At 42.3% G+C, this 26,673-nt stretch overlaps 3 protein-coding genes and 1 long non-coding RNA gene across 9 annotated transcripts; 3 read left to right on the forward strand and 1 right to left on the reverse strand.

Annotated features, from left to right (window-relative positions):
- Window positions 1-73: 73 nt before the first annotated feature.
- On the forward strand, window positions 74-13,865 carry LOC101162601 (granulins). 5 transcript variants are annotated; one of them, XM_023957325.1, is made up of 19 exons: window positions 74-176; window positions 665-805; window positions 1,340-1,477; window positions 1,554-1,682; window positions 2,229-2,310; window positions 2,395-2,501; window positions 2,619-2,769; window positions 2,856-2,978; window positions 3,515-3,612; window positions 3,830-4,066; window positions 4,154-4,390; window positions 6,612-6,848; window positions 6,936-7,172; window positions 7,771-8,007; window positions 8,095-8,331; window positions 9,205-9,549; window positions 11,877-12,113; window positions 12,224-12,481; window positions 13,245-13,865. In XM_023957325.1, the coding sequence occupies exons 2-19, from the start codon at window positions 665-667 to the stop codon at window positions 13,386-13,388; spliced, it is 3,375 nt and encodes a 1,124-aa protein (XP_023813093.1). In that variant the 5' UTR covers window positions 74-176; the 3' UTR covers window positions 13,389-13,865. The 5 variants fall into 5 exon arrangements, with proteins under 5 accessions (XP_023813093.1, XP_011476090.1, XP_023813094.1 ...); XM_011477788.3 differs by lacking the exon at window positions 6,936-7,172; XM_023957326.1 differs by lacking the exon at window positions 4,154-4,390.
- A 2,584-nt stretch (window positions 13,866-16,449) lies between these two features.
- LOC105354508 lies at window positions 16,450-24,485 on the reverse strand. The gene is made up of 3 exons (XR_909111.3): window positions 24,263-24,485; window positions 20,807-20,896; window positions 16,450-17,107 (listed from the first exon to the last, which is right to left on the reverse strand). It is a non-coding gene; the product is annotated as an uncharacterized LOC105354508 (long non-coding RNA).
- Window positions 16,541-22,927, forward strand: rundc1 (RUN domain containing 1). Of its 2 annotated transcripts, XM_020705056.1 has the most exons (6): window positions 16,669-17,077; window positions 18,129-18,137; window positions 18,229-18,387; window positions 20,540-20,738; window positions 20,825-20,914; window positions 20,992-22,927. In XM_020705056.1, the coding sequence occupies exons 1-6, from the start codon at window positions 16,700-16,702 to the stop codon at window positions 21,855-21,857; spliced, it is 1,701 nt and encodes a 566-aa protein (XP_020560715.1). In that variant the 5' UTR covers window positions 16,669-16,699; the 3' UTR covers window positions 21,858-22,927. The 2 variants fall into 2 exon arrangements, with proteins under 2 accessions (XP_004071210.1, XP_020560715.1); XM_004071162.2 differs by lacking the exon at window positions 18,129-18,137 and having other exon boundaries at window positions 16,541-17,077.
- Window positions 23,753-25,537, forward strand: rpl27 (ribosomal protein L27). The gene is made up of 5 exons (XM_011477792.3): window positions 23,753-23,818; window positions 24,311-24,393; window positions 24,677-24,846; window positions 25,252-25,362; window positions 25,456-25,537. Exons 2-5 carry the CDS (start codon window positions 24,313-24,315, stop codon window positions 25,502-25,504), a joined length of 411 nt encoding a protein of 136 aa, XP_011476094.1. The 5' UTR covers window positions 23,753-23,818; window positions 24,311-24,312; the 3' UTR covers window positions 25,505-25,537.
- The last annotated feature ends 1,136 nt before the right edge of the window (window positions 25,538-26,673 follow it).

Raw genomic sequence — 26,673 nt, forward strand, 5'->3', positions numbered from 1 at the left:
GAAAAAACATTAAATACATGGGAAACACTGAAGGGACCGCCTCCACACCCTCCTTACGTATCCTCCTTGTTGGGGGCGTGGCAACGATGATTCAGGTCTGTGTCTTGAGTTTCATTTCAGTCAGATGCTCGTGAAACACCTGACAGATCGCAACAGCCTTTCTGAGTGTTCTAAAGGTAAGATAAAGACACAAATTGGTGTTAACAGCTTGGAGAGAGAAGAAATAATAGAGAAGAAATGTTATTGAAAGATTAATACATATATTTTAAAGTGGACCCACCATAGTAGTATTAGAGTGTAATGTCTAAAGTTGTTCTGCAGCCATTATTACAGTGTTTTTTTGTGAGTATTTCTTACATGTAGCTGGTGATTTGCATATTAACTGTAATGAAGTGTAAAAAGCAGAAGATTGAAAAAGAGGAAATAGACAGGAAATTTATGTATCTGGCCTTTTTGTCGATTATTTTTTAAAGCTTTTTCAGAAATAAGCAAAAGAATATGATCAAAACAAGAATAAAAACAAAACGGTTGCACAGATTTTTATACTATTATGTATAATATTGTGTTTCAGCTGCATTTATTTCGACTTTTCATGAGATAAAGAGAGTAACAACTTGTGTTTCAGGTGTGTCTTTAGTTTTCTGTTGGGCTTCCCTTTGTGCAGATGCAGAAGTGGGTTGTGATCTGCTGGGTCTCCCTGGCTCTGGTCGCTGCGGACATGTGTCCAAACGGCGGGAAATGTGAAAAGGGTCAAACTTGCTGCCAAAGCCCATCAAAAGACTACGATTGCTGCCCGTTTGATGAGGTAAACGGGCTTCGTCAAAATTAATAAACTCTCTCATCTCTTCCTGACCACTTTCAACAAACTAGTTACCTGTGTGCAGGTTTCTTCTATTGCTACAATGTCGTTATAGTGCCAGCATTGTTCTACTTGTGGAGAAAATGTTAAACGGTGCTTAAATACTTGTGTGTCTAATACAAAAATGTATTTGATTACACATTTCAGTGAAACATTTTGATAGAGAATCCCTTAAACCTGCAAAGTAAATATATATTTAGTGTAATATTCGTGTCTGTCTCACATTTTCATTACAATCCATTTATCACCGTTTCATCTTCGATGCAATAGTTATTCTTTTGTCAAATTACATTTAAATAGACACACAAGATAGACATTCGTACTCTAAATTAAAGGAGGATCCACAGTAGTGCTATTCATCTCCAGTGCTGCTTTTACTACTCAGTAAACCAGATAAAAGCAGAGCCCCCATTCATTCTGAGCGATAGACCTTTTAAACGTTTGGTAGTCAAAGTTCCTCTACTCCTCCTGTCTGCTTAGGCTGAATGCTGTGGGGATCATATACACTGCTGCCCTAAAGATATGCTCTGTGATATGACCACATCCAGCTGTGGAAACGCCACCCTGTCCATGCGCTGGGTGGAAAGAGTCTCTGCAAATCTGCAAATGGCCACCAAAGTAACATAAACACATTTCACAATTGTTTTCTCCTGCAAGTTTTCAGGCTGCCAGCGCTCACTCTGTGTCCCTGCAGTCTTTCAGGATGATCCGCTCATACATGGGTGAGGATGAGGATAACATCTGCCCCGACCAGTCCAGATGCCCGGCTGAGTTCTCCTGCCTGAAAGCTCTGACCCGCTATGGCTGCTGTCCTTTAGCCCAGGTAATCTACTGAGCACAAAAAGCAGCACTGACCTCAGTACAGACGGTCATTTCTGCTGTTCTTGAACCTCTAAAAAGCTTAGATTGAACAGCCCGCATTTAACAATTTAAAAGCTTCAAGGTGACGGGAAGAATTTTGTATCATACCGACTACGATACAAAAGTACGATACGAGTGAGTGCTGAGAACCTTTTTTCTTTCTTTTTTTTACAAACCTTTTCTGTTCAGAACATAAAGCAACAGTTAAGAAAAAAACAAGAGTCTACAAAAAGTGAGAATAGCAGTTCCTTCTTGCAAAAATCCAAACCAGAGGGGATTAAAAGCTTAAAAGTTAATCTAGACTTAAAAAATAGTTTTCACTTCCTTTGACCAAAGTTTCTGCTTCTGTTTTTTTTTTGTACTTTCACTTTGCTGAAGGTCATCAATAGAGGTTTGCTGATCTGTTTGCACTAATAACAGCAGGAACACGTGTTTAAAACAACAACTGGTAAGATTGTTTATAAAAATGTTATTGACATGGTTCTCTTCATTTCTTGACCTCTGACAGGGAGTCTCCTGCCCTGATGGCAAACACTGTTGTCCTGAAGGGCACCAGTGCAGCCTGGACAGCCGCTCATGCGTCAAAAAAGGTTCAAGTTCCACTAGTTTTTCCTCCTGAACTGCTCTCACCTTGGTCTTTTTTTGCCTATGACAGTTTTTCTATGTTGCAACAGAGAGTATCAAGACGGTTCTGTGCAAAGACGGAGTGTCAGAGTGTCCAGATGAAACAACATGCTGTGAAAACCAGGAGGGAAAGTGGGCATGCTGTCCCATGCCAAAGGTACAGGAGGACACTTTTGGGAAATCCATGTATCTGTAATTAACTGTGCCATTCCAGAAAAATGATAAATCTGCATGTCCTTCTTGAAGCTGCATCATGTCGGGTTTGTTTCAACAGGCTGTCTGCTGTGATGATAAAATTCACTGCTGTCCAGAAGAAACAACCTGTGACGTTGAGCAAATGAAATGTTTGTCTTCCTCCGACAAAGCGCTGCCGATGTGGGCCAAGTTCCCTGCCAGAACCAGGGCAGACTGGGAGAACCAGAAAGGCTTGTTTGCTCCTCTGTGAATTAAAACAAAGCCATCCTCATTCTTGGTAATCATTGACTAAAACCGCCTCTTTCTGTCCCATCAGAGGGTAAGGAAGTAAGCGCTGTAGCAGTTGAAGGCAATGAAACCAAAAACTTCCCTGAAGTCACTACAGCCAATCCAGTTCCTGCTTTTCTGGAAGGATCATCTGTTGCCGGGGAAGCCTCAGGTAAGTTTGCAACATGGAAAACATGGAAACGTAAATAAAAGGAAGCAAAATTATAACTGTGCAGTTTAAAAGTCTTCCTCAATGAAATGTAAAGAACTAAACTGTATACTTCAGAATATCCACAAACTGAAAGTCACTAAAACATTCAAGAAACACAATTAATTCACCTGAAGACAAAATTTATCGACTATAAAAGCTGTCAATCTGTCCTGTTTTCCTGCTGGTTTGCATTCTTTGTGGTTGGAATGTCACTAACGGAAAAACAGATGTTATCACCAATCAGCGCAGATAATTACCAACAATTTCCTTTATAAATCCTTTATGTTAGACAGAACCGGATCAAAGCCAGAATAAAGATAATAACTGCTTTTAGTTTGCAGTACACCTGATATCTCACTCAGATAAATCAATGATGTGAGCTACACGCCTTCAAGTCTACAAGCTTTTGTCTTTCAAAGACTTACTCAAGGAAAACCCAAAATAAAGATCAAACTCATTCAGAGCTCTGCACCAATTCTGTTTTCTTATATTTGAAGCCAAGGATATTCCATGCAATGAAACCGCATCCTGTCCTGATCAAACCACCTGCTGTAAAACCCAAGAGGGTGGCTGGGGCTGCTGTCCTTTTCCTGAGGTGAACTTAAGGTTTTCATCTTACTTTAGGATTCCTTATTTAAGATGTAACTCTCTAAAGTTCTTTCATCTTTTACCACATCCAGAGGAGCTGGTTGGGGAGGCAGCTTAGACTGCTGCCTCCAAGACCTGCTCCTGGATGAGTGGAAGAGATGGATGGACCTAGAAGTCCTTATGTAACATGTAACTCTCTAATCCTCCTCCATTGTCTTTTTTAGGCTGTTTGCTGTGAAGATTTCATCCACTGCTGTCCAAAAGGCAAGACGTGTAACCTGGCAGCTCAGACCTGTGAGGGTGATGGAGGTTCTGTTCCAATGTTGGAGAAGGTCCCTTCATTCTCCAAAGTGTCTGTGAAGATGGAGGACGTTCCATGTGACGGCTCCACCTCCTGTCCTGATCAAACCACCTGCTGTAAAACCCAAGAGGGCGGCTGGGGTTGCTGTCCTTTTCCAGAGGTACTAATGTGGTTTTCCTCTCATCTTACTTTAGAAGTCTTTGCTTAATAAGGACGTTTTCTTTGTTCCTCTATCGTTTTTCTACAGGCTGTTTGCTGTGAAGACTTCATCCACTGCTGTCCAAAAGGCAAGACGTGTAACCTGGCAGCTCAGACCTGTGAGGGTGATGGAGGTTCTGTTCCAATGCTGGAGAAGGTCCCTTCATTCTCCAACGTGTCTGTGAAGATGGAGGACGTTCCATGTGACGGCTCCACCTCCTGTCCTGATCAAACCACCTGCTGTAAAACTCAAGAGGGCGGCTGGGGTTGCTGTCCTTTTCCAGAGGTACTAATGTTTTCATCTCATTTTAGGAGTTTAAATATCTGAGAGTTTTGTTTTGTTGTGAGGGAAGATCATTGTGTGAGGTTGACAGGCAGATTGGAGCAGTGTCCTCTGATATGTGATCGCTATGCCGGTCTGTTGTGAGGAAAAAAGAGCTGAATAAGAAAGCAAAGCTCTCAATTTACTTTAATACTTCCCTATGGTCATGAGCTCTGGGTCCTAACCAAAACAACGAGGTCCTGAAAGCAAGATGCCGAAATGAGTCTCCTCTTCAGGGCTGATGGACGCTCCCAGAGGGAGGTCGGAGTAGAGCCGCTGCTCCTCCACATCAAGAGGAGCTGGTTGGGGTGGCTTGGGCATCTGGTCCGGATGCTTCCTTGATACCTCCCTAAGGAGGTGTCCTGGGCATGTCCCACAGGGCGAAGACCCCTTGGAGGACCCAAGACATGCTGGAGGAAGTGACTGGGGAGAGGGAAGTCTAGGCATCTTTGCTTAGACTGCTGCCTCCAAGACCAGGGGCCTCATTTATAAAACTTTGCGTAGGATTTGCGTCAGAAGTGGCGTACGGATGAAACATAGGACGTGCATACGCACAGAAATATTCGGATTTATAAAACCGTGCGCACGCACATCCTACGCATCTTTCCCTTAATAAATCACAACCAATTCTAAATGCGGCGCAGCTTTTGCGGCTTCATGACACGCCCATAGTTGCCCATAAATAGTCCGTGAAACGCCCACAAATTAATATTCATTGATTGCGAAACCATGGCAAACACCCGAGAGGAAATCAAAAAAACGTAACTTCACTCAATGTGAAGTAGAAGTTATCGTTTGCAAGGTGGAAAAGAGGAGAAGAGTGTTGTTTGGAGGGCACAGTGTGGGCATTACTAATGCCAAAAAGGCACGTGAGCGGCAAACGGTGGCAGACGCCGTAAATGCTGTAGCCTCACAACCTCGGACCGTGGCCGAAATAAAAAAGAAATGGTCGGACATCAAAGTCGAGGCAAAAAAACGTCTGGCGCTGCATCACCAGAGTGTGTCTGCCACGGGGGGGGACACACACACACCGGAGCTGACCCCTCTTGATGACAGACTGGCGGCAATAATTGGGGAATCCCTTTTAAGTGGAGTGGTGACTGAGGCGCAGGGGGAACACTGACGCGCCAGATGCACCGGGTGACACACCCCCAAAATCCCGCAGAGGAAGTGGGAACCGGCTCATTAGCCACTCGTCCTCGTTTGCCAGCAAGTCTTCTTGCTGTTTAAAGATGCGTTCACTCCGAATTCTTCCATTTGCCACATCTTCTAAGAGCGCAAGATCAGCCATTGTGCATCATTACGCATTATGATGGGGCATTTTATTTCCCTCCATTTAATTACATCTGACAAGCTACAGATGTCGGTAATAATCGATGTGGAAATGGGAAATTGTTCAGCGCAAATGTAATTTCTTGTTGCTTTCTGAATGATTGAGACATACGCCATACATTGTTTTATCAAAAATAAAACAAACTAAAGGCATATGCATGAATACCATAATTCCGTACCTTATGAAGAACTATTTTACTATGAAAACAACTTTCCCCAGTGGACAATTAATATGTCCGTCTGTCTGTCTGTCTGTCTGTTTAATTGCACCTATATCTGCTCCGCCAGACGGACACATTAACGAGAATATCAACTTTGTACATTATTTCGTTCTGTTAACTATATTATTTATGAGGATGAATTGCACAGCATGCCAATATTGCAGAACATATTTCACTTTTCTTTTTGCAAATATGTGTTCATTTGAATTTCTGTTGTAATTTTCGTTTGATTTTTTTGTTTGTTTCACTGCTGATCGATCAAACGGGTGTTCGTGTAGCTGTTAATTGTAAGACTTGCTTTGTGAAGTCTTCATGTTATTTATGAGAGGCAGTATTGTCATTTTCACTTTCACGTGTTTCTTCCATCTGCCGACGGCGTCGCCGTTTCTCATTTCACCCGTTTTTGTGCGTACGCCTGGGTCAGAGCTTGCGTGGAGGACCGCACATTTTCCCGTCAAGTTTGCTTTTTATAAATCTCAACTATTGCGTAGAGAGTGGCGTACGCCTTCTTTTGTGCGTACGCAACGTTTATAAATGAGGCCCCTGGTCCTGGATGAGCGGCAGAGATGGATGGACCTAGAAGTCCTTATATAACATGTAACTCTCTAATCCTCCTCCATTGTCTTTTTTAGGCTGTTTGCTGTGAAGACTTCATACACTGCTGTCCAAAAGGCAAGACGTGTAACCTGGCAGCTCAGACCTGTGAGGGTGATGGAGGTTCTGTTCCAATGCTGGAGAAGGTCCCTTCATTCTCCAACGTGTCTGTGAAGATGGAGGACGTTCCATGTGACGGCTCCACCTCCTGTCCTGATCAAACCACCTGCTGTAAAACCCAAGAGGGCGGCTGGGGCTGCTGTCCTTTTCCAGAGGTACTAATGTGGTTTTCCTCTCATCTTACTTTAGAAGTCTTTGCTTAATAAGGACATTTTCTTTGTTCCTCTATCGTTTTTCTACAGGCTGTTTGCTGTGAAGACTTCATACACTGCTGTCCAAAAGGCAAGACGTGTAACTTGGCAGCTCAGACCTGTGAGGGTGATGGAGGTTCTGTCCCAATGCTGGAGAAGGTCCCCTCATTCTCCAAAGTGTCTGTGAAGATGGAGGACGTTCCATGTGACGGCTCCACCTCCTGTCCTGATCAAACCACCTGCTGTAAAACCCAAGAGGGCGGCTGGGGTTGCTGTCCTTTTCCAGAGGTACTAATGTTTTCATCTCATTTTAGGAGTTTAAATATCTGAGAGTTTTGTTTTGTAGTGAGGGAAGATCATTGTGTGAGATTGACAGGCAGATTGGAGCAGTGTCCTCTGATATGTGATCGCTATGCCGGTCTGTTGTGATGAAAAAAGAGCTGAATAAGAAAGCAAAGCTCTCAATTTACTTTAATACTTCCCTATGGTCATGAGCTCTGGATCCTAACCAAAACAACGAGGTCCTGAAAGCAAGAGGCCGAAATGAGTCTCCTCTTCAGGGCTGATGGACGCTCCCAGAGGGAGGTCGGAGTAGAGCCGCTGCTCCTCCACATCCAAAGGAGCTGGTTGGGGTGGCTTGGGCATCTGGTCCGGATGCTTCCTTGATACCTCCCTAAGGAGGTGTCCTGGGCATGTCCCACAGGGCGAAACCCCTGGGAGGACCCAAGACATGCTGGAGGAAGAGACTGGGGAGAGGGAAGTCTAGGCATCTTTGCATAGACTGCTGCCTCCAAGACCTGGTCCTGGATGAGCGGCAGAGATGGATGGACCTAGAAGTCCTTATGTAACATGTAACTCTCTAATCCTCCTCCATTGTCTTTTTTAGGCTGTTTGCTGTGAAGACTTCATACACTGCTGTCCAAAAGGCAAGACGTGTAACCTGGCAGCTCAGACCTGTGAGGGTGATGGAGGTTCTGTTCCAATGCTGGAGAAGGTCCCTTCATTCTCCAACGTGTCTGTGAAGATGGAGGACGTTCCATGTGACGGCTCCACCTCCTGTCCTGATCAAACCACCTGCTGTAAAACCCAAGAGGGCGGCTGGGGCTGCTGTCCTTTTCCAGAGGTACTAATGTGGTTTTCATCTCATCTAACTTTAGAAGTCTTTGCTTAATAAGGACATTTTCTTCTTTCCTCTATCGTTTTTCTACAGGCTGTTTGCTGTGAAGACTTCATACACTGCTGTCCAAAAGGCAAGACGTGTAACTTGGCAGCTCAGACCTGTGAGGGTGATGGAGGTTCTGTCCCAATGCTGGAGAAGGTCCCCTCATTCTCCAAAGTGTCTGTGAAGATGGAGGACGTTCCATGTGACGGCTCCACCTCCTGTCCTGATCAAACCACCTGCTGTAAAACCAAAGATGGCGCCTGGGGCTGCTGTCCTCTTCCTGAGGTTATTATTCCAACAAACAGTCAGTTTGTGACACCATCCTTTTCTAAATCCATTTTATTTGAGGTTAATGCATCCAGAGTGGATTCAGTAGTTCACATACATGTTGATTTAAACAAAGTAAGGGAAAAGGACATATCATTAAGGGACTTTTCTAAAACCTTAAACATAACTTAATCTAATGACATTTTTTGACATTTTGACATTTTTTGGTTTGACATTTTTGACATTTTTTATAACGCGCTTTACTTTTCACGGTTTCGCTACTTCACGGATTTGCATCATGCGTTGTGTTCTGCATTCTGATTGGCTAAGAAGTCACTCCGCTTCTTCTCTACCTGTGCGTCAATAACGATGCAGTTTAATATGTACAGGTACGTAAAACACAGCTGCACCGCGGGCTTCAGAAGAAGAAAACACTGCAGAGCGGAGTCAGGATGCAGCAGCTCAGTCTGAAGAGCAGTGAAATACACCTGAGTCACTATTTGTCCCATTTTAAATTTTCTCCCGTTTAATCCAATTACTCGGGTCGCGGTGGGCGGGGCTAATCTCCGCAATTTGAAGCCTTCTGTTCACATCGATGATTAAAATTATTATTTGACAGTACAGTACAGAAGTTATTTGTTGAAATTAAAAGTTTTTAAAGTACTTTTATTTGTGAAACAAATGCTTGAGCCTGTAAAATGGTTTGTTCTTTCTTTTCAATGTATAATAGAGTATTTAATTGTATAGTAATTGTAGAAAAAAAAAAAAAGGATTCTACTTCACGGATTTTGCCCATCACGGGTTCTTCTTGGAACGTAACCCCCGCGAAAAACAAAGGTTTACTGTATTTCTCTCCTGACGAGTTGAATAGTGTATGACTGTGTGTTAAAGGCGGTGTGCTGTGACGACCACGAACACTGCTGCCCCACCGGTACCACCTGTGACTTGTCCACCTTGAGCTGTTTGAAGGCTTCTGGATTGGTGCCAATGAGTAAAAAGCTGCCTGCATCTACCCGGACTTCCTCTGCTACGAGCCAGCTGATGAAGACAGGACAAGAGACGGAGGAAGGGGAAAACAAGCCTGATGACAGAGATGGACAGGAGGATTTTGATGAGGAGGATAAAACTGATGAAGAGGGAATCATTTCCTGTGACAGCCACACCCAGTGTCCTCAGCACACCACCTGCTGCTTCATGAAGCAGGTTCAGAAGTGGGGGTGCTGCCCGCTGCCAAAGGTGAGCTCAGCTTCCTCACATCTCTACTGACGCCCTCTGACTCATCTCTTCATATCTGTATTGGTAAATGAAATGCTTTACATCTGATGTCAGTTAAATTTTAAAGTTTAGAATGAAATCTATTGTTATTTTATTAATGCATTCTGCAATGACTGATAAGCAGTCCTTTTGCACGTTATTTGGTCCACTTTCTTAAACCGATATTTTCCTTTTGGGGTAACCCCGGACAGGTTGCACCTTTAAGTTTAGCTTTCTCTGCATTCAAAAATAAAACACCGGGGGAATTTTAAAAATAAATTAACATTATTTTTGGTGCTGTCACAGCTTCCTCATTTCAAGTCTGACACTAACTGTTTAATGTAATCTTTTCTGATTAGAAATGCTTTCTTTGAACTCTAAATTATTCAGTTTCACAATCTTCTGTATTAAAATCTCTCCAATCACAACAAAAGTCTTTGTTTGGAGGATAAGATGTAAAAGAGAATTTAGCTGTGAATCCCAACATAGAACAAGAGTCACATTGGGTGCAGCTGTCAGGAACTGAAGATGTAAGAGCCAAAATGCAGGAACATAAACATAATTAATAAACCTAATCAGGACAAAATATGTGGAGAAACAAATAATAGATGAAAGAATATGACCTGACAATTAGTCAGGTAGAACTGAAAACCACACAATTCTACTCACTCAAGAACAGAAAGCTGTGGATTAATAGCTGGAAACCTGAGTGACTGTCAGAACATGACCAAAAAGACCATGGACAACCAAACTGAACCACAGAATCCTCACAGCAACAGTATGATAACATTAAATATGATTACAAATGTCTGAATTCTGGGGATAAAAGTTGTAGAAAATCTGGATTAAACTTGATTCACGTTGATTATGTCTGCAGCACATTGTGTCAACATAAATAGCCTCCAGTGTTTTATGATAAGGCGATCAAACTCATGTCGAAAATATTTTCTTTACTATAAAAAAAAGACAAGCTGAGTAATTATCTATAAGTAATTTTCTTTTTTAATTTGACTTAATTTTCATATTGTTTGAAGGACAAAAAAAATGGTTTTTGTTGCCTTATTCTGACTTTGAGCCCCCGCCCCTCTAAAATCCTGTGCATGTCCCTGTGCTTTAGTCACTATTGATCTTTTATGAGAGGATAGGGTACAAAATATTAAGATCGTAGACTGTTTGATGAACCCTTAGAGTGAAAAATGTTCACGCACATGAATTTCTACGGGCACACTATGAGCCACAAGTGGTAGAACACTTACGGAAGGGTAGACTTCCATTAGCTTTACAAATACTTCACGATACACTTGCCACTTGCATGAAAATGGTACATTCCAATTTATCATAAGGTGGCCTTACAAACCTCAACTGCAAGACACACCTGTGCTCACCTGACGATGCAGCCTCACCTGTCCACAACCCTCAATGTGTCCAGACAACTCAAAAACCTGCAGAACCCGTACGGGTCAACATTCCATTTGAGTGCATCTGACTAAAGCAAATTATGAACATTAAAGGCAAAATGCTTTTGCATTTTAAAACATTTATCAGCATCTATCTTTCAGAAGAATGTATTTTATTGCCTTTAGTCTATGTAGCCACTGTCATTATTCAAATCCAAGGGAGTAGTTTAATTGCAAAGTCAGCAGTAACAAAGAATCATGCAAATTCTACAAAGCGTACCTGCAGATATCTGGATTTCGATCTGCTGTGTTTCATTTTATCTGCATTAAAAAGTTAAACTTCAACAGGATCACTAATAAACCCAAAGGCTATGTACTCCAACAGAGTTTTTGGTTAAAAATGAAAACAAAGGAAATAGAAGGGCTAAATGTCTTAGAGATGTACTTGTGCATTTCAACCTCAAAGACAAGCAACTTCTGCTGTTCTTCAGATATCTGGATACTAAAAAGTTCTCCACAATTCATCATTTTTTTCTCTGATTTTATTTTTACAAAGTGGTGATATTATTAAAGTGAGTTGCACTTTTCAGCACAACTCTGTTTTGAGATACCTGACTTTTAGACACGTTTTCTGGCCTTTTATGAAAGGGGTTTTACATCACAGAGACCTGCAAATGCTCAAGCAGCTGATACTGTAAAAATCCCCGCTGCTCACCAGATCAGACCCAAATGTAACCTGGAATCATTGTTTCCCTACTTTGCATGTTCTCTTTTGGTATCTCGACTCCCATTTCTGCATTAGGTTCTGCACTTTCCCTACCTCTAAGTTCAGTTTTCCACCTCAGATGAAAGCAGAAGTGAAGACAGGATGAAGTAAATGAAAGTGATGCTTCCTCTTTCACTTCTCTTCAGGCGGTATGCTGTGCTGACGGGGAGCACTGCTGTCCCGCCGACTACAAGTGCAAAGAGGAAGACACCTCGTGTGTCAAAGGAGAAGTGGTGATCCCATGGTACACAAAGATCCCAGCCACCGACAGTATTCAGGCGGATTCCAGCTTTGTGCAGTGCAGCGCTGTGCATCAGTGTCCCGAACACATGTCCTGCTGCAGGCTGTTCACAGGAGAGTGGGGCTGCTGCCCGCTGCCAAATGTGAGCACATCTGTGTTGCATTCGGAGAACAGAGTTGCAACATGGAAATAAAGAGACATGAATTAGCTTTAAAAGGTTCGTCTTTGTAAAGTGTCCTTGTTTGTGTGCAGGCTGTGTGCTGTGGTGATAAGGAGCACTGCTGCCCAGAGGGCTACACCTGCGACCTCGCCTCCAAGTCCTGCCATAAGCTCCTCACGTTGCAGCTGGAGACCGTCCCGCTGACACCAGTGTTTCTACCCGACGACCAGTCCCAGCATGGTCCAGTAAAGCCCATCCTGAACCGATGCGACGACGTCTACAGTTGCAACGTGGATGAGACCTGCTGCAGGACGTCCCACACCACCTGGGGGTGCTGTCTGTCCCCTAAAGTAAGACAATTCCATCCATTTAATTTCTATGCTATTTCCCTTTCGGGTTAACGGGGTTGCTGGAGCCTGTCCTGGCTTCTGTTTGGCAACGGTGGGGTACACCCTGGAAAGGTTGCAGGGCATTCAATCACTCCCACACACACTCATACATGCACACCTAGCGAGAGCAGGGGGTGTCAGAATCCAAGCCTCGAGGGCGAGTGACCAACAGGTTTTCCAACCAACTGGCTATTGAAGCTCTTTATTGGCGAAACACGCCTGATCCAGGTAATCAGCTGCAGATAAGGCAGGATTTCTGAAAAACTAGCAGGAGGCCGGCCCCCTGGAGTTTGACTCCCCTGCTTTTGAGTAACCAACTAACCTATGAAGGAAGTTAGGGAAATAACAAAAATGCATAGTTTGTCAATTGAAAGCAAATAAAGCACACAGTTGTCCTACGTTATCGGTCTATAATTTTCCCCTAGAAGCTTTGCATTGCAACAATTAGAACCTTTATTTAAAACAATGTAGCCTATAAACGTAAATTTTAGTAATTTCAATTCGAAAAACCTGTTTTATCTAAGTTAATTTATAGAAACTTATTCCACTTGACCTATATTAGAACTGAAGACATTCTTTGTAACAAGCGAATATTCTGCCCCCTTAGCTTAGGCTGTATTTACCCTCTAATAATGTAATCTTTCCTTATTTGGCTCAAATAATCCAGACAGGTCAGAACAAGAGAACCGCACGCTTACAGAATCCCGTGTCCTCTTCTTTGCAGGCCGTGTGCTGCAGAGACATGAAGCACTGCTGTCCTGATGGCTACAGATGCACAAAAGGCGGCTCCTGCATCAAGAACACTGGGCTGCACTGGCTCAACTGGCACACATTCTTCACCAACAAGAGGAAAGCCATAATCGTGTGAAAATCTGCAGTGTCAGTTAATTCTGCCCACTAAAGGAAGTTTACATGCATTCAGTTTTAGATTTTTTAATGTTTTTTTTCGTTGAGAAAACTGTGGTAAACAGTAACCTAAACACTGACAAAGACAAAAGCACTTAAGAAAATGTTATTGAAACTTAACTTAATCGAGGCAGACATCGTACTCAGGCTTCCTTATCTGCTATTTTAATTCATCGGCAAAAAAATGAGTAAAACTCTCCACTGACTTATGGCTTACCTAAGTGTCATTTGTGTGTCTTTGTGTTCTGGAGCATCTGTACCTTTGTGATATCATTTGGAAACCACACGACTTGTTCTGAGTGCCTTAACTAGTCTTCAAGTTGATGTTAAATTGAGCTAAAATGATAGGTTGAATGCTTTTTCCTCCATTATCTGTCATGGGCCTGAGTGCTGTCGACATTTTCCATTTAAAAAAAAGAAAATAAAATGTAAAATAAAACATAACTCATCGTTTTTATTGTCAACATTAAAAAAAATGTTTTCAAAGAGGAATGTTTGATAAAAATGTGTGAAGCAGTCAGCTTTTGTTTTGTCGATAATTTTTAATCATAGGCCAGTCTTGTAAAACTACTTCTATACATAAATGTGTGTAAAAATATGAAATAATTTAAAGAATATATTTTAGTGAATCTTAGTGTTCTGCAAATCATACACATAAAGTTTTGGCCAAAAAGAAAAAGGTTAAAAACCCTGCATTCTGGATTTTCAATTATCTTTTAGCTTTCTTCTGCAATCAGTCCTTTTATAGTGAAGGATCTATTTACCATTTTCTTTTCATATCAATGCATTTTTTAAAGGTTTTCAGAAGTGTAAAGTTCTTTTCAGTGCCTGCAAGGTGTTGTTTTGTAAAAGCAAGCGGAATTTCATGCCCCTACCGGAGGTTTGTGACCCCTAGAGGGTTGCACAGCAGCATTTGTGTGTGATGGTTTCAACTTCCCCCTGTCATTGTAGACTCAGATGAAGGTTCAGCAGAGCAGACATCCAGAAGAATTAATCTAAAATCAGAAAAAATTGAATTCTCTTGCCTCAGTATTTCCTAGAAAAAAAATCTTTATGAGATCAACAAGTGAATAAGAGCAACAAAGACCAAGAGAACATAGTAAGGAGTAGCACGCTCAAAAACAATAGAATTCAATTCTTATTTTTAAAAGGAAAAATCTTGGTTTGAAACAGAAACCATGAATTCTTTTGCAAGATTGTACAGTTCCAATGGTAACATTTTTTTTCTACTATAATTGAATTCAAGAATAATCAACACATGGGAATGTAACCACAGGGGGGCGCTATCTAGTACTTTGAACCTGTCATGATTCACTGTGGTGACCCCTACAGGAAGCAGCTGAGTGAATGGAGATCTGATGCACTTAAAACTGAGCATCAGAATGGAAAAGAAAGGAGATTGAAGGGACTTTGAACGTGGCATGGCTGTTAACGTGGCATAGTTGTTGGTGCCAGACGGGCTGGTCTGAGTATGTCAGAAACCGCTGATCTACTGGAATTTTCACCTGCTACCATCTCTAGGGTTTACAGGGAATGGTCAGAAAAAGAGAAAATATCCAGTGAGCGGCAGTTCTGTGGGCAGAAATGCCTTGTAGATACCAGAAATGGCCAGAATGGTTCCAGCTGAAATATCTTGGCACACTTTGGGTCATTTAGTAGCAACTGCTCATCGTTGGAATGGCATAGACCTTGTCCGTCCCTTTATGCCCACTGTGTACCATCTTCTGACAGCTACTTGCAGCAGGAAAAGGCACCAATTCATAAAGCTGGAATCATTTTATACTGGTTTCTTGAACATGACAATGAGTTCTCTGGACTCAGACGGCCTCCACAGTCACCAGATCTAAACCCAATAGAGAACCTTTGGGATGTGGTGGAACGAGAGATTGGCATTATGGATGTTCAGCTGACAAACCTGCAGCAACCGTGTGATGCTATAATGTCGATATGGACCAAACTCTCTGAGGAATATTTTACAGTACCTTGTTAAATCATACCACGCAGGATTAAGGCAGCTCTAAAGGCAGCTCTAAAGGCAAAAAAGGCTCCAACCCGGTACTAGCAAGGTGTACTTAATAAAGTGGCCAGTAATTGTGTTTATTGGACTATGCGTTGAATATTGTACTGGAACCCCTGACTGTATAAGGGAACTGGTCAAAGTGATCCCTCCTCTGGCATGTTCGAAACAGAAAGTGCCCGCTAACTCCAAGACCCCATAATCGTATAGACTTCTATAGAGAAATAAACAGTTATTACGACTACAGTCGTTCTATTTGTTAGAATAGCCATTATTGTTCTGCTACATTTCCTAACATGTTTTTGCTCATACAAATTGTATTTTCATCATATTTTTTTTCTGTTTTGCAAGTTATTCAAGTTATAAATTGTTGTTACAAATTGGACGCCTCAATACAGGTGGGCGGTGCCTGCTGGCCCCTCATGCCCAACGTTCAAAGTGTTTAAATGATAGATGTCGTGTAGCCTGCTTTTAGTGGTAGAGGTGTGGACTTCCAACAAACTCACTCCTGATGGCAAGAGTGGTTGCCATAGAAACGTGGACTCAGACTGATGACAGCTGGTTCCAACATGGTGGAGTATTAGGGCCAAAAAAATGTAACATTACAAGATTTAAAGTTCTAAATTTAAATCTATTATTTGAACTAAATAAGGAAATATGACATTATTAGAGGGTAAATCTGTCAAACTTGCGACATTTTTTTGGTGCTTTTTGCAAATTTACGAGATTAGGAGCACAAAACATAAATATATAAAAAAAATGTTGACTTAATTAATTTATTTGGGCGAAAATTAAAATTAGGCAACTTCTTTAGGTGTTATCTCACTCACTCATTCCAGTTCTGAGATACTGTCAAGGTCCGCAATGACTGGAGCGTATTCATAATATTAAATAATAATAATAATAATAATAATAATAATAATAATAATAATAATAATAATAATAATAATAATAATAATAATAATAATAATAATAAAAATAATGAAAACCACATACAGACAGTCAGTAGGGGGTTGGTAGCGTCATTCAAAGGAAGTTGGAGATTTTATTCTGAAGGCGATCGCACATTACTTCCGTTTTTCTGCTGACGTTCAATCAGGATTACCTTCTGGCGCTGTGACGTATCATTTTCCCAAAATGGCGATGCACCTGTTCCCCGGGCGGTTATCCCCGCTGTTACCTCAACTTTAGGAAACCTTCCATCTGGAGCTCGCTGTTCGTGATTTACCGACAACAAATCTGCGTGAATTCCAAAAATGTCCACGGAGGAGCTGTCAGCGTCTGACAGCGAGGCCGTTTTCGCCAACGCAGGGGAGCGATGGGCACCGGTGGGAGCCGTGGCCAGCCCCGAGGTTGAGAGCGGGGGCAGCGGCCAGCCGAAGCAGGGAGTCTCGGCTGGCGAGGGGGAGATGGCCGCGCGGCTGAGGAAGCTGGAGGGCGAGCAGGAGCAGCTGAACTCGTCCCTGCTCGCGCTCACCTCTCACTTCGCGCAGGTTCAGTTCCGACTGAAGCAGATCGTTCACGCGCAGAGCGAGGAGAAGGAGAGGATGCTGGCCGAGCTGGAGGAGTTCGCCTTCAGAGGCTGCCCGCACGTCGTGGGCTGCAAGTCGGATGCAGAGCAGCTGGAGAACTCGGTGAGATTTCTGGCTAAACTTTGATTCCTTCTGTGGAGAAAATAAAAAGTATATTTATTCGTTTTTGCTCACAGATCTATGGGCGAAATAATTGTCATGTTGTCAAAAGATAAAAGAAATAACAGTTGGCATCCCTTAGCAAAAAAATTATTCCATTATTACAAGTACTAAAAGTAAGGCAGTATAAGTTTACTTTTTATGTTGTGAACTGTTTGTATTTAGTAAGAAGTATTCAGAAAGTAAACTTCCTACTTGGAGGCTCCTTCAGATGAAAAATGTGTTTGAAGAATTATGGTTAAAATAGCATTTCTAACATCTTTATTCAAATCATTGTGAATCAGGAGCAGATGAAAAAAGACAGTTTAAGAAACATAACATGTGTTACGTAAATAATCATTATTTAAAGACCACTGGGACGCTTTGAAGATAGGTTTTAAAGAATATATGATCAGAGTGGGACTTTAATAAATTACAGATAATAACATCCTGGTTCTTGGCAGGTTAAATTCCAGCAGATCCTTTATATTTGATTCCAATTAGTGGCTGAAATCTAGCAAGAGTGTCTAAACGGATGGATGACGGGAAGTAGGGGCGGGCTTACTCCATGCAAATGTCCCCGCCCACAACTCAGACAATTTTTCGAATGAGCTACTGCTGCTCTGCAGAAACTGTCCTAGAAAACAACACAGCTTTTAGGTCATTGTAATTCAGAGAGCACTGGGAACGCTTTGAAAGTAGATCAAATAAAATCAACTTCAGGTGTTTTTACTTTTTGCTAAGGGATGTTTGATCACGTCGTTGGACAGATCCATTACAACACTATCACAGAAAAACGATGCTCATGTTTCAAATTCAGAGCAGGATTTGGTGCGGATGAACCTAAATGAATGCTGTTGCTGTTCTTTATTCCGTTTTTGTTTAATCTCCTGTGTGGAAAAAAGGTTGCTTTTGTGTGACTGGAGCAGATCTTCAAAGCTTCTAACCTAAGTTTGAGTCTGTTCACTAAAAAGCTCCTTTTTTGTTTCTTTCTGGTCACATGCTGCACTTGCAGGGTGATCTGGTGAGTGACTCCCCGACAGCCACAATTTTGATGGTGTGACCTTCAATTCCCTGTACTAATAACCCCCCCCGCCCCATGTGCTTCCCGTCAGACTGAGCGGGAGAAGCGGGAGCGTCTGGAGGCCCAGAGGGAAAAACAGAAGGATCTCATTTTCCAGCTGAAGACGCAGCTGGATGATCTGGAACGCTTCGCCTATCAGGAAGGCAGCTACGACTCGCTGCCGCAGTCTGTGGTCATGGAGAGGCAGAAGGTGCAGAAATCTCACACTTTCAGGCCAAAACGTCATTATTTCACTTTGAAAAATAACCTGCAATTTTTTTCCTGGGATCATGTTTTGCAAACGATAGCGTTTGGCACTTCTCATGAAGAAGACATGGGTGTGTGTTTGTGCACAGGAAATGTCTGAGCATTCCCAGAAGGAAGTTGTTCTGTTTGACTTAAACTGACTTCATGACGGATCTGGACGGAAAGGAATGTTTCTGTGTGCTCAAACGCAGAACAGACATTTGGTCTGTCCACATAGCAAAGATGTGGAGCCAAAAATGATAAATGATGTTTCCTCCAACTGCTTGTCAGATCAATGCATTATTTTCAAAAAGCTTATTTGACCTTAAATAACTATTTCAAGCTGTTTTCTTTACATTTTATTCATTAGAATAGATTTGAAGATTCTCTTTCAGCTCCATCAAAACTGGATTTGATCTCATTTTAGGATTAAAGTTTGTTCTTTTTGCTATGAGACTGGATTTTAATTGATCATCGGACTCCAGTTTTATTAAATTCTTAGTTTGATTTATTAAACCTGAATACATAAACATATAGAAATACATACATAAACCGGGATCTGCTTTAAAGTCCGGGTCTACGTGCTACAAATCAAACCTCTGTTGTATTTTTTCCCACAGAGTTGTTATTTTTACCTCCACGACTACTCGAGCTAAAGGTTTGTTTGCTTATGAACAACAGAAGGGTTACTGTGCAGCTATTGTTGACTTTTCTCTGCACCAATTAGAACTTGCTTGTTCGCATAACTAAAGGTTGCATTCAAGGAGGTTCAGGATAATCAGGAGCCATAATAATCCAGGAAGCAGCCGTCACCCGTGTGACTGTAGTCAGACAGGTGCACACAACACACCGGACTCACGCCGAGGCTCAAAGTGTGTCTGTGTTCACATGAATCGGAGCATAAAGGGGCTGAAATCAATGTCTTTGTGGTAACTGGTAATAATATGGAGGCTCTGCTGGAATTTAACCTGCTGAGGTCCAGGATGATCAGGGAATTTATGGTCTGAAAGTCCCACTCTGATCTTTTGATCTATTTTCAAAGCGTTCCTAGTGGTCTTTTAATTATAATTCTTCCATTTTTAGTCAAAATCAAACAACCTGTGTCGTTTTTCTAGGACTTTGTTTCTGCAGAGTGGCAGGAGTTCAGTGAGTTGTGGGCGGGACCTTTGATGGGGAGAAAACCCTTCCCCTCCCCATCACTGAGGGCTCTTTGTTCACACTGTCTCCCTCTAGCTTACAGCCCCTCTCATCGTCAACGCATCATTACTGGTGCAACATTAATGGCGAGCAACATCAGAGCCATCCAGCCGTACAGTTTTTGGATCCAGATTCCAGCCCAGACCAGGAAAACAAAGACAGTCATGGATCTGTTTGTCTGCAAGTGGATGCATCAGAATGGAGCAGAGCAGGTTCTTCGTCATGATCTTTCTCAGGCAGTATTTTTTTCGTCTGCTTCTGATTCACGATTTGACTAAAGAAATATTAAAAAAAATACAATTTCAAGCTTAATATTCTTTATACATTTCCATCCTCATCAAAAAATCCCACAAGAACATGTTAAAAACATAATTTTCTTTTTTCACTTGTTAGGAAATAATGTTGTTGGTTTTTTGTTTTTACTGCCCCCAAGTGGTCAAAAAACTGAAGAATCACTGAGCGGTGAAATCTCAGCTTTCAAGACCCACTCAGATGAAAATTGTGTGTTTTTATCACGTTTTTGTGGCGTTTTTCTGACGATGGAGGACTTGTATTCTAAAATTACGCTCAAAATTGCATTTGAGTATTTTTGTAATCAAATCAGTGTAAATCAGAAGCAGACGGAGAAAAAAAGCTGTTTAAGAAAATGGAGTATTTGTGAAACAGAAACTAGGCTCCCTTCTCCAAGCTCTCAGCAACGGAGACGGGAAGGGGGGCGGGCTTACTCCACACCAACGGTCCTGCCCCTTAAAACTCAGAGGGAATTTCTAATGAACTCCTGCCGCTCTGCAGAAACTATGTCCTAGAAAACATCACCGGATAAAAACGGCATAATCATAATTTGAAGACCAGCGGGAATGCTTTGAAAATGGATCAGAAGGTGATCGGAGGGGGACTTTAGTCAGAATGCTGTCTCTTAGGTAATAATCGATGAGCTGATCAAGAAGCTGGATGTCAATCTGAACGAGGACATCGGGAACCTGTCGCCGGAGGAGCTGAGGCAGAGGGTGGACGCTGCCATCGCTCAGATTGTAAACCCGGCCAGAGTCAAGGAGCAGCTGGTGGAGCAGCTCAAAACCCAGATCAGAGACCTGGAGATGTTCATCAACTTCATCCAGGGTTTGTCAGCCATTTAGAGCTTTTGCTCGTTGGTGGGTAAGAGTTCGGCATTTCATCCATCAGTTTACCTTTTTTTCCCCCCAAAGATGAGGTGGGGAACCCTCTCCTGTCAGATGGTGGACAGAGGCAGCAGCCGCAACCCACAAATGGAAGAGCTCCTGGAGGGAAAAAGAAAGGTGAGTCACTTCTTGGGTTAAAGTGAAACCCCTCCCTCCGGGCGGGAACGTGAGGATTTGCTGCTTTTCCTCCTCAGTGGACCCGGAGCAGGCGGAGAGGATGCGGGAGAGCGGCCTGCAGCTCATCCAGAGGGCGCTCGCCGTGCTGCAGATCTTCGCTGCCAGTCAGTTCGGCTGTGCAAGCGGCCGCGTCCCGCAGAGCATGTGGAATCAGGACTCGGGGGAGCGGGACTATGGCCCCCTGCTGCAGCGCCTGGAGGCCGCCACAGAGAAGGTGCGGGTGTTGGGCTCCCGCAGGCATCCGTCTGTGGAGCACGTGGTCAGCTACACCAGCAGCACCTCCTCGCTGGGAGGGCGAGACGAGCTGACGTCTGCCGTCAGGAAGGAGCTGGCCATCGCGCTGAAGGACCTGCTGGCCCACGGCCTCTTCTCGCCCTCTCAGGCGGTGAGCCTGGTGCTGGCGCCCATCTCCTGCCTCCTGCCTTACACACCCACCTCACACAGCATTCACCCATGGGAGCTCTTTGTGAAGTACTACCACTCCAAGAACGGCAAAGCCTTCGTGGAGTCACCCGCCCGCCAGCTTTCGCAGTCCTTCAGCCTGCAGGTGGGCGCCGGCCCCGTGACCGTCACCCCAAAGCAGTCCCTGCTGTGGGCCATCCACACCGTGCTGAAGGAACACGGGCGCTACAAGCGAGGGCCGGACTCCGAGTTCAAAGCTCTGGTGTGCATGGCTTTGAACGAGCAGCGCTTGGTGTCGTGGCTGAACCTGATCTGCAAGGCCGGGACGCTGATACCCCCTCACTACCAGCCCTGGAGCTACATGGCGCAGACCGGCTTCGAAGGCGCCCTGCGCATCCTGGGCCGCATCAGCCACCTGAGGTTCAACCTGCCAGTGGACCTGGCTGTCCGCCAGCTCAAGAACATCAAGGATGCATTCTGAGCGAGCTCCCAGCATTTTATTAGCATTTGGGACCGAAAGCATGACTGTGCTGCAAGTTGGTAACTCTTTAAAGTTCCACCGGCGTCCAAACATCTTAAGTCAAGTGCAAATATGTGATGTCAGAAGTATTCGTATTGATTTGGTGTGAGCCGCATATTCTGTTCTATCAAGGATGCCGAAACGTGAAGACGACGGAGCAACTCACTTTGCAAACATGCCTTAGAGTAAGATTACCTCACCTCTAGCAAAGCCTTCCTGATCCCTGTGCCCTGTGCTCAGCATGCAGTGTGACCGTCTGCTGTACCTGACAAGTGACCTATGCAGAACATGTAGAAGTAGGGCTGGAGCGGCCGCCATCGCCATTCGCTCTGTGCTGGACAATCCCGGAGAGGAATGAAAGAGCAGACTTGCTGTTTGTGGAAATCTGCTCTGGCGGCCATTGAAGACGGGAAAACAGATCAGCTTGAAAAGTATTTACAGTTTCTGTCGGAAATGTGAAACGTTTCAGGAGTGTTGTGGAAGTTCTAGCACAGAGCCAATAGACTCCGTCTCAAAGCCCTTTGTCGACATTTCAACCCTGTTTTTGCTGCTGCTGCTGCTGTCCTCCTCACCCTGCGGGAGAATCCAGCATTTGAACATATCTGATATTAAATTTGATTGGGAGATGTAAAGGTTTCATTCCAGATCATTTTTCCACCCTCCAGGAACCGCAGAGCGGCACTGATATGTCCTCAATAACTGAATGTATAATCCATTGATGCTATTAAACTAACAAGAGTTCAGAGTTTTTGAACTAAATTCAGTTTTTTTATGTTTCAAATACATTCAATGCTGATTTAAATCACCTTTACCACTATTTCTGTATGTTGTTCTGCTGTTTTAACAGTTCTGTCGTAGAGAATAAGTTCAAATCAAATGTAAAAGTCACTGAAAAATGATCAGATATTAAAATTCATTGTTTTATTTATTGCTTCATTCATAGTAAATATATTTGGAGACCTATTTGTTTTGGATTTTATTGTATTTATTATGTACATGGTAAAGAAATAAATCAATGTAGCAACCAAAAAGCCATGTTGGTGTTATTCAATGAACTGTACAGTATTTTTCTTTTTTTTTTAGAAAAGCTTAAATTAAGCAGCAAATAAAAACAGTACACATTCAGTTTAGATGTAACAAAACAGATTCAAAGCTTGCTGCTTCCATGACATCTGGGTGTTTTTTTTTCTTTATCAAAAACTCAATTTGGGTTGCATAATTTTAGTGTAATATTTATAAATAAATGCCCTTTTATGACTAAAAATTATACAATATAAACAAAAAGGAGAACTTAATTTAAATAAAATTCGTATTTGAATGGTTATCTTATGCTGTATTTTGCATTGAAAATTTTGTATTCAAGTATTTACTTTAAATTTACTGTATTGACCTAAAAACAAACATTGACAAGAAAAAAGTCAAATTTACCAATAACGATGTATTCTAATTTTATTTTAACCATCAAATGGTTTTTTGTGTTAATTAATTAAACTACAACATGCGGCAGCTGCTTAGAAAACACTCTTGAACAAACGTATTTAAATCAAGTAAATATTTTCAGAATTTAAAAAAAATCATTTACGCAATAAAGCTTTATAAAGACCGAAAGTTAATTTTGAAGGCAGAGTTTAGTTTTAAATTAATTAGTAACGCATTAAAATGTTCGAAAAGTTTAACAATAGCTTTAAATACCTAAAACAGGATATTAATATTACATCTTAAATTAAAAGAAATTAATATAAAATCTTTAAACTAAATTTTAGGGGATCACCGTGCTAAAATAATCCAAAAATAAAAGCTAAAAAAGAAAAAGGAAAATAAAATATTTCCCCCCGGAAGTGACGTAAAAAACGGGCAGGTCAAAGTTGACAAAAACCTATCAGACTTCCTTTTCTGTTAGCGGAGGCCGTAGAGCAGCATCAGTGAGTGAAATTCTCCAACAATCTCTATCCATCTGTCGAAATATTGAGGAATATTTTTCATTCATCACTGAAAACAATAAAACACGTTTCTGTTTTACAAATTCCATCTGTTATTTCCCCTCATTTGTAGTTGATAAATTAGGAAAACAACGCCGTTGTACCGCAGCTCCGCTTGCGCAGAGTTCATTTAACATGTTAAAGACGAGGACTTAGACAATCTAGCAGCTGAGTTATTCTTTGGAAATTCTGGTTTTTAAGTCTTTTGTTAACGCGAGAAAGATGTGAGCGTGATCCCGAGTATGTAGTTGACATAAAAATGTTGTTTTACGTTCGTTAGCTAGTAGCTAAAGCTAATAAATATAGCTTCTAAAACCTGGAGATGACTTGACGTTTCTATCAAACCCCTTTCATTTAGAGCGGATTGTTGAATCATTTACGTCTTACCTGTGATGACTTTGGTGGCGTGATGTTGACTGTTCCATTTCCTGGCAGAAATGGGCAAGTTTATGAAGCCTGGGAAGGTGGTGATGGTCCTGGCTGGACGCTACGCCGGACGCAAAGCCGTCATCGTGAAGGTAACAGCCGAACATGTGAACTTTTAAACATCCTGGTGCGTTCAGGCCGAAAGCAGCACAGCTCCCATAAGGCCTATGCAGCACCTAACTGTTCAGTCACACTGTAACTCCACTTTTACCTGGAATAGTTCAGCTGAAGGTGAGGTGAGTAGGCGGGCCTGTGCTGCTCCTCTTCCAGGTGAATTCTGATGGACCTGATGAGTCTGGAAAACAAACCCATTCCTTCTCAGGGTGGAGTGGATTCTTGTTCAGTGGCAGGAATAACGTCCTCATGTTTCTGCAGAACATTGACGATGGAACCGCCGACCGGCCTTACAGCCACGCTCTGGTCGCAGGCATCGACCGCTATCCGCGCAAGGTGACCACCACCATGGGGAAGAAGAAGATTGCCAAGAGGTCCAAGATCAAGGCCTTCGTCAAAGTCTTCAACTACAACCACCTAATGCCCACCAGGTCAGTGTGGAGGTTCTGGTGAAAGAATGCCGGCTAAAACAGCTGGAAGCAGGAGGATCTATCTGTTGGATTGGGTTTTATGTGAATTAAATCTGGTTAATTAGAAAATGTTTCAGTTGTTAATATTTCATCTTGAGTTTTAGATAAAAAGCTGCTTCTTTTGACCTTTCTCTGGATTTAAAGCGACATTCACTGACGGATTCACATCAGAAATTTCCCAGTTTGTTGTTTAGTGACAGCTGGTCCGAATGTTTCCTGAACTGTATCCGTCATTCAGACGTTTGTCTGGATCTGAAATGGAAAAAAACAGATTTATTTCCAAGATCCTCTGAGTGTCGCTGTTCCTGAAAACCTTTAAAGTGTGTTTAGCTTCAGTTCCGTAATGTCTAAACTGGTTTCCTGCAGATACTCTGTAGATATTCCTCTGGACAAAACTGTTGTCAACAAGGACGTCTTCAGAGATCCCGCTCTGAAACGCAAAGCAAGGCGGGAAGCTAAGGTCAAGTTTGAGGAGAGGTGAGCTTGGAATTTGTTTTATTGTGAGCTTGTAGGTCTGGTTGTATAAAAGGTTAAGTTTGTGCTGTTTTTTTTTTTTTTTTCTTTCTACAGGTACAAGACGGGCAAGAACAAATGGTTCTTCCAGAAGCTCAGATTCTAACTTCAGTTTCACAAATAAAAGTTTAAAAACCGACTTTTGGCTCTTCTTCTGGTGTTTTCATAGTCCATCCATGCCCTGTAGGTTTGTTTCCCAGAAGAACAAACCTTTTTTCAGGGACTCTTGACTGTAATGGAACAGGAAGAGTCTCAACTGCCTGGACGCTCCCCTCACAGGACGAACGCCACCCTGTCCAACCATTCAGCCAAGCTAGAACCTTAACAAACCCCATGTGTTCCTTCAAGATCTCCCCAGTCCTTGTTCATCCCCCATTGGAGGGTTGGTGTAAAATGCAGACATTTCTTTAGATTGGAGTGAGACAGACCTGCCAATGTTTACAACAGTCAAGGCATTGACCTTCCTGAAGTCAGAACCGAGGTGTTTGATCGATCTTAAGAAGCAAAATGCACCCAGACTTGGAAGGTTCAGCAATCGTATCTAATTTTATCATCCAGATACTTTCTTTTCCGGATGAACTCGATAAAAAACATGTTTTCCAGGTGGTGTATCTCCTACCTATATCATGCTCTGGGTTTGTGTGGGAATGAAGCGACACAGGAAAGCAATTTATAAGCTCACCAAATGCTAATCCCTGTGGTTCAGACAAATGACCCACTAAGACGTCCAACTCAGAGTTCCTTAACCGTCCGTCACTTGCAGCAGAGTCTAAAGAAACCAACTAACTTCTGTATCTGGGTAAAAAAAAAAACTTTCAAACAAGCAGCCAAAGGGCAGATTTTCCCATCAACAGTTGAGGAGCGGCTGTAATATGGTTCCAATGAATCTACATGGCAAAGATGTGATTTCACATAAAGTCCTCTGCAAGAAACATCACTTGAATTTACTTCATAAATGTTCAAAACTGTTGAAAAAAAATCACCTTCAAAAAGACAAAAACAAAGCAATTTCACTGACAAATATACTTGCGGCTCTACTGAAGCCAAAAGAAACCAAGTTTAAAACCTCAAATACAGAAATACAGTGTCTGTACAGCAGCACACATTTAGGATAAAATAATGTGGGGGGAAAAAACCTCTATGCTTTTAATGTGCTGTCATTCTGTCCTGGATTGAAGGACAATAAAAAGTTTTTCTATAAAATTTTACCTGCTTAGGTTTGCTTGGAACATTTGGGGAAAATATATTTTACAATGTAACTAAAAGTTTTTTTTT

The sequence above is a fragment of the Oryzias latipes genome, chromosome 8 (assembly GCF_002234675.1).
Source record: "Oryzias latipes chromosome 8, ASM223467v1".
NCBI classification, from domain to species: Eukaryota; Metazoa; Chordata; class Actinopteri; order Beloniformes; family Adrianichthyidae; genus Oryzias; species Oryzias latipes.

Bases quoted from the DNA above. Each gene is read 5' to 3' on its own strand.
- rpl27 (XM_011477792.3), top strand. From the start codon at position 24,313: ATGGGCAAGTTTATGAAGCCTGGGAAGGTGGTGATGGTCCTGGCTGGA. The intron at 24,394-24,676 runs GTAACAGCCGAA...ATGTTTCTGCAG, and splicing joins GCAAAGCCGTCATCGTGAAG to AACATTGACGATGGAACCGC. The intron at 24,847-25,251 runs GTCAGTGTGGAG...GGTTTCCTGCAG, and splicing joins AACCACCTAATGCCCACCAG to ATACTCTGTAGATATTCCTC.
- rundc1 (XM_020705056.1), top strand. From the start codon at position 16,700: ATGTCCACGGAGGAGCTGTCAGCGTCTGACAGCGAGGCCGTTTTCGCC. The intron at 18,388-20,539 runs GTGCAGAAATCT...GCTGTCTCTTAG, and splicing joins TGGTCATGGAGAGGCAGAAG to GTAATAATCGATGAGCTGAT. The intron at 20,739-20,824 runs GTTTGTCAGCCA...TTCCCCCCAAAG, and splicing joins GTTCATCAACTTCATCCAGG to ATGAGGTGGGGAACCCTCTC.
- LOC101162601 (XM_023957325.1), top strand. From the start codon at position 665: ATGCAGAAGTGGGTTGTGATCTGCTGGGTCTCCCTGGCTCTGGTCGCT. The intron at 1,683-2,228 runs GTAATCTACTGA...GACCTCTGACAG, and splicing joins GCTGCTGTCCTTTAGCCCAG to GGAGTCTCCTGCCCTGATGG. The intron at 3,613-3,829 runs GTGAACTTAAGG...TGTCTTTTTTAG, and splicing joins GCTGCTGTCCTTTTCCTGAG to GCTGTTTGCTGTGAAGATTT.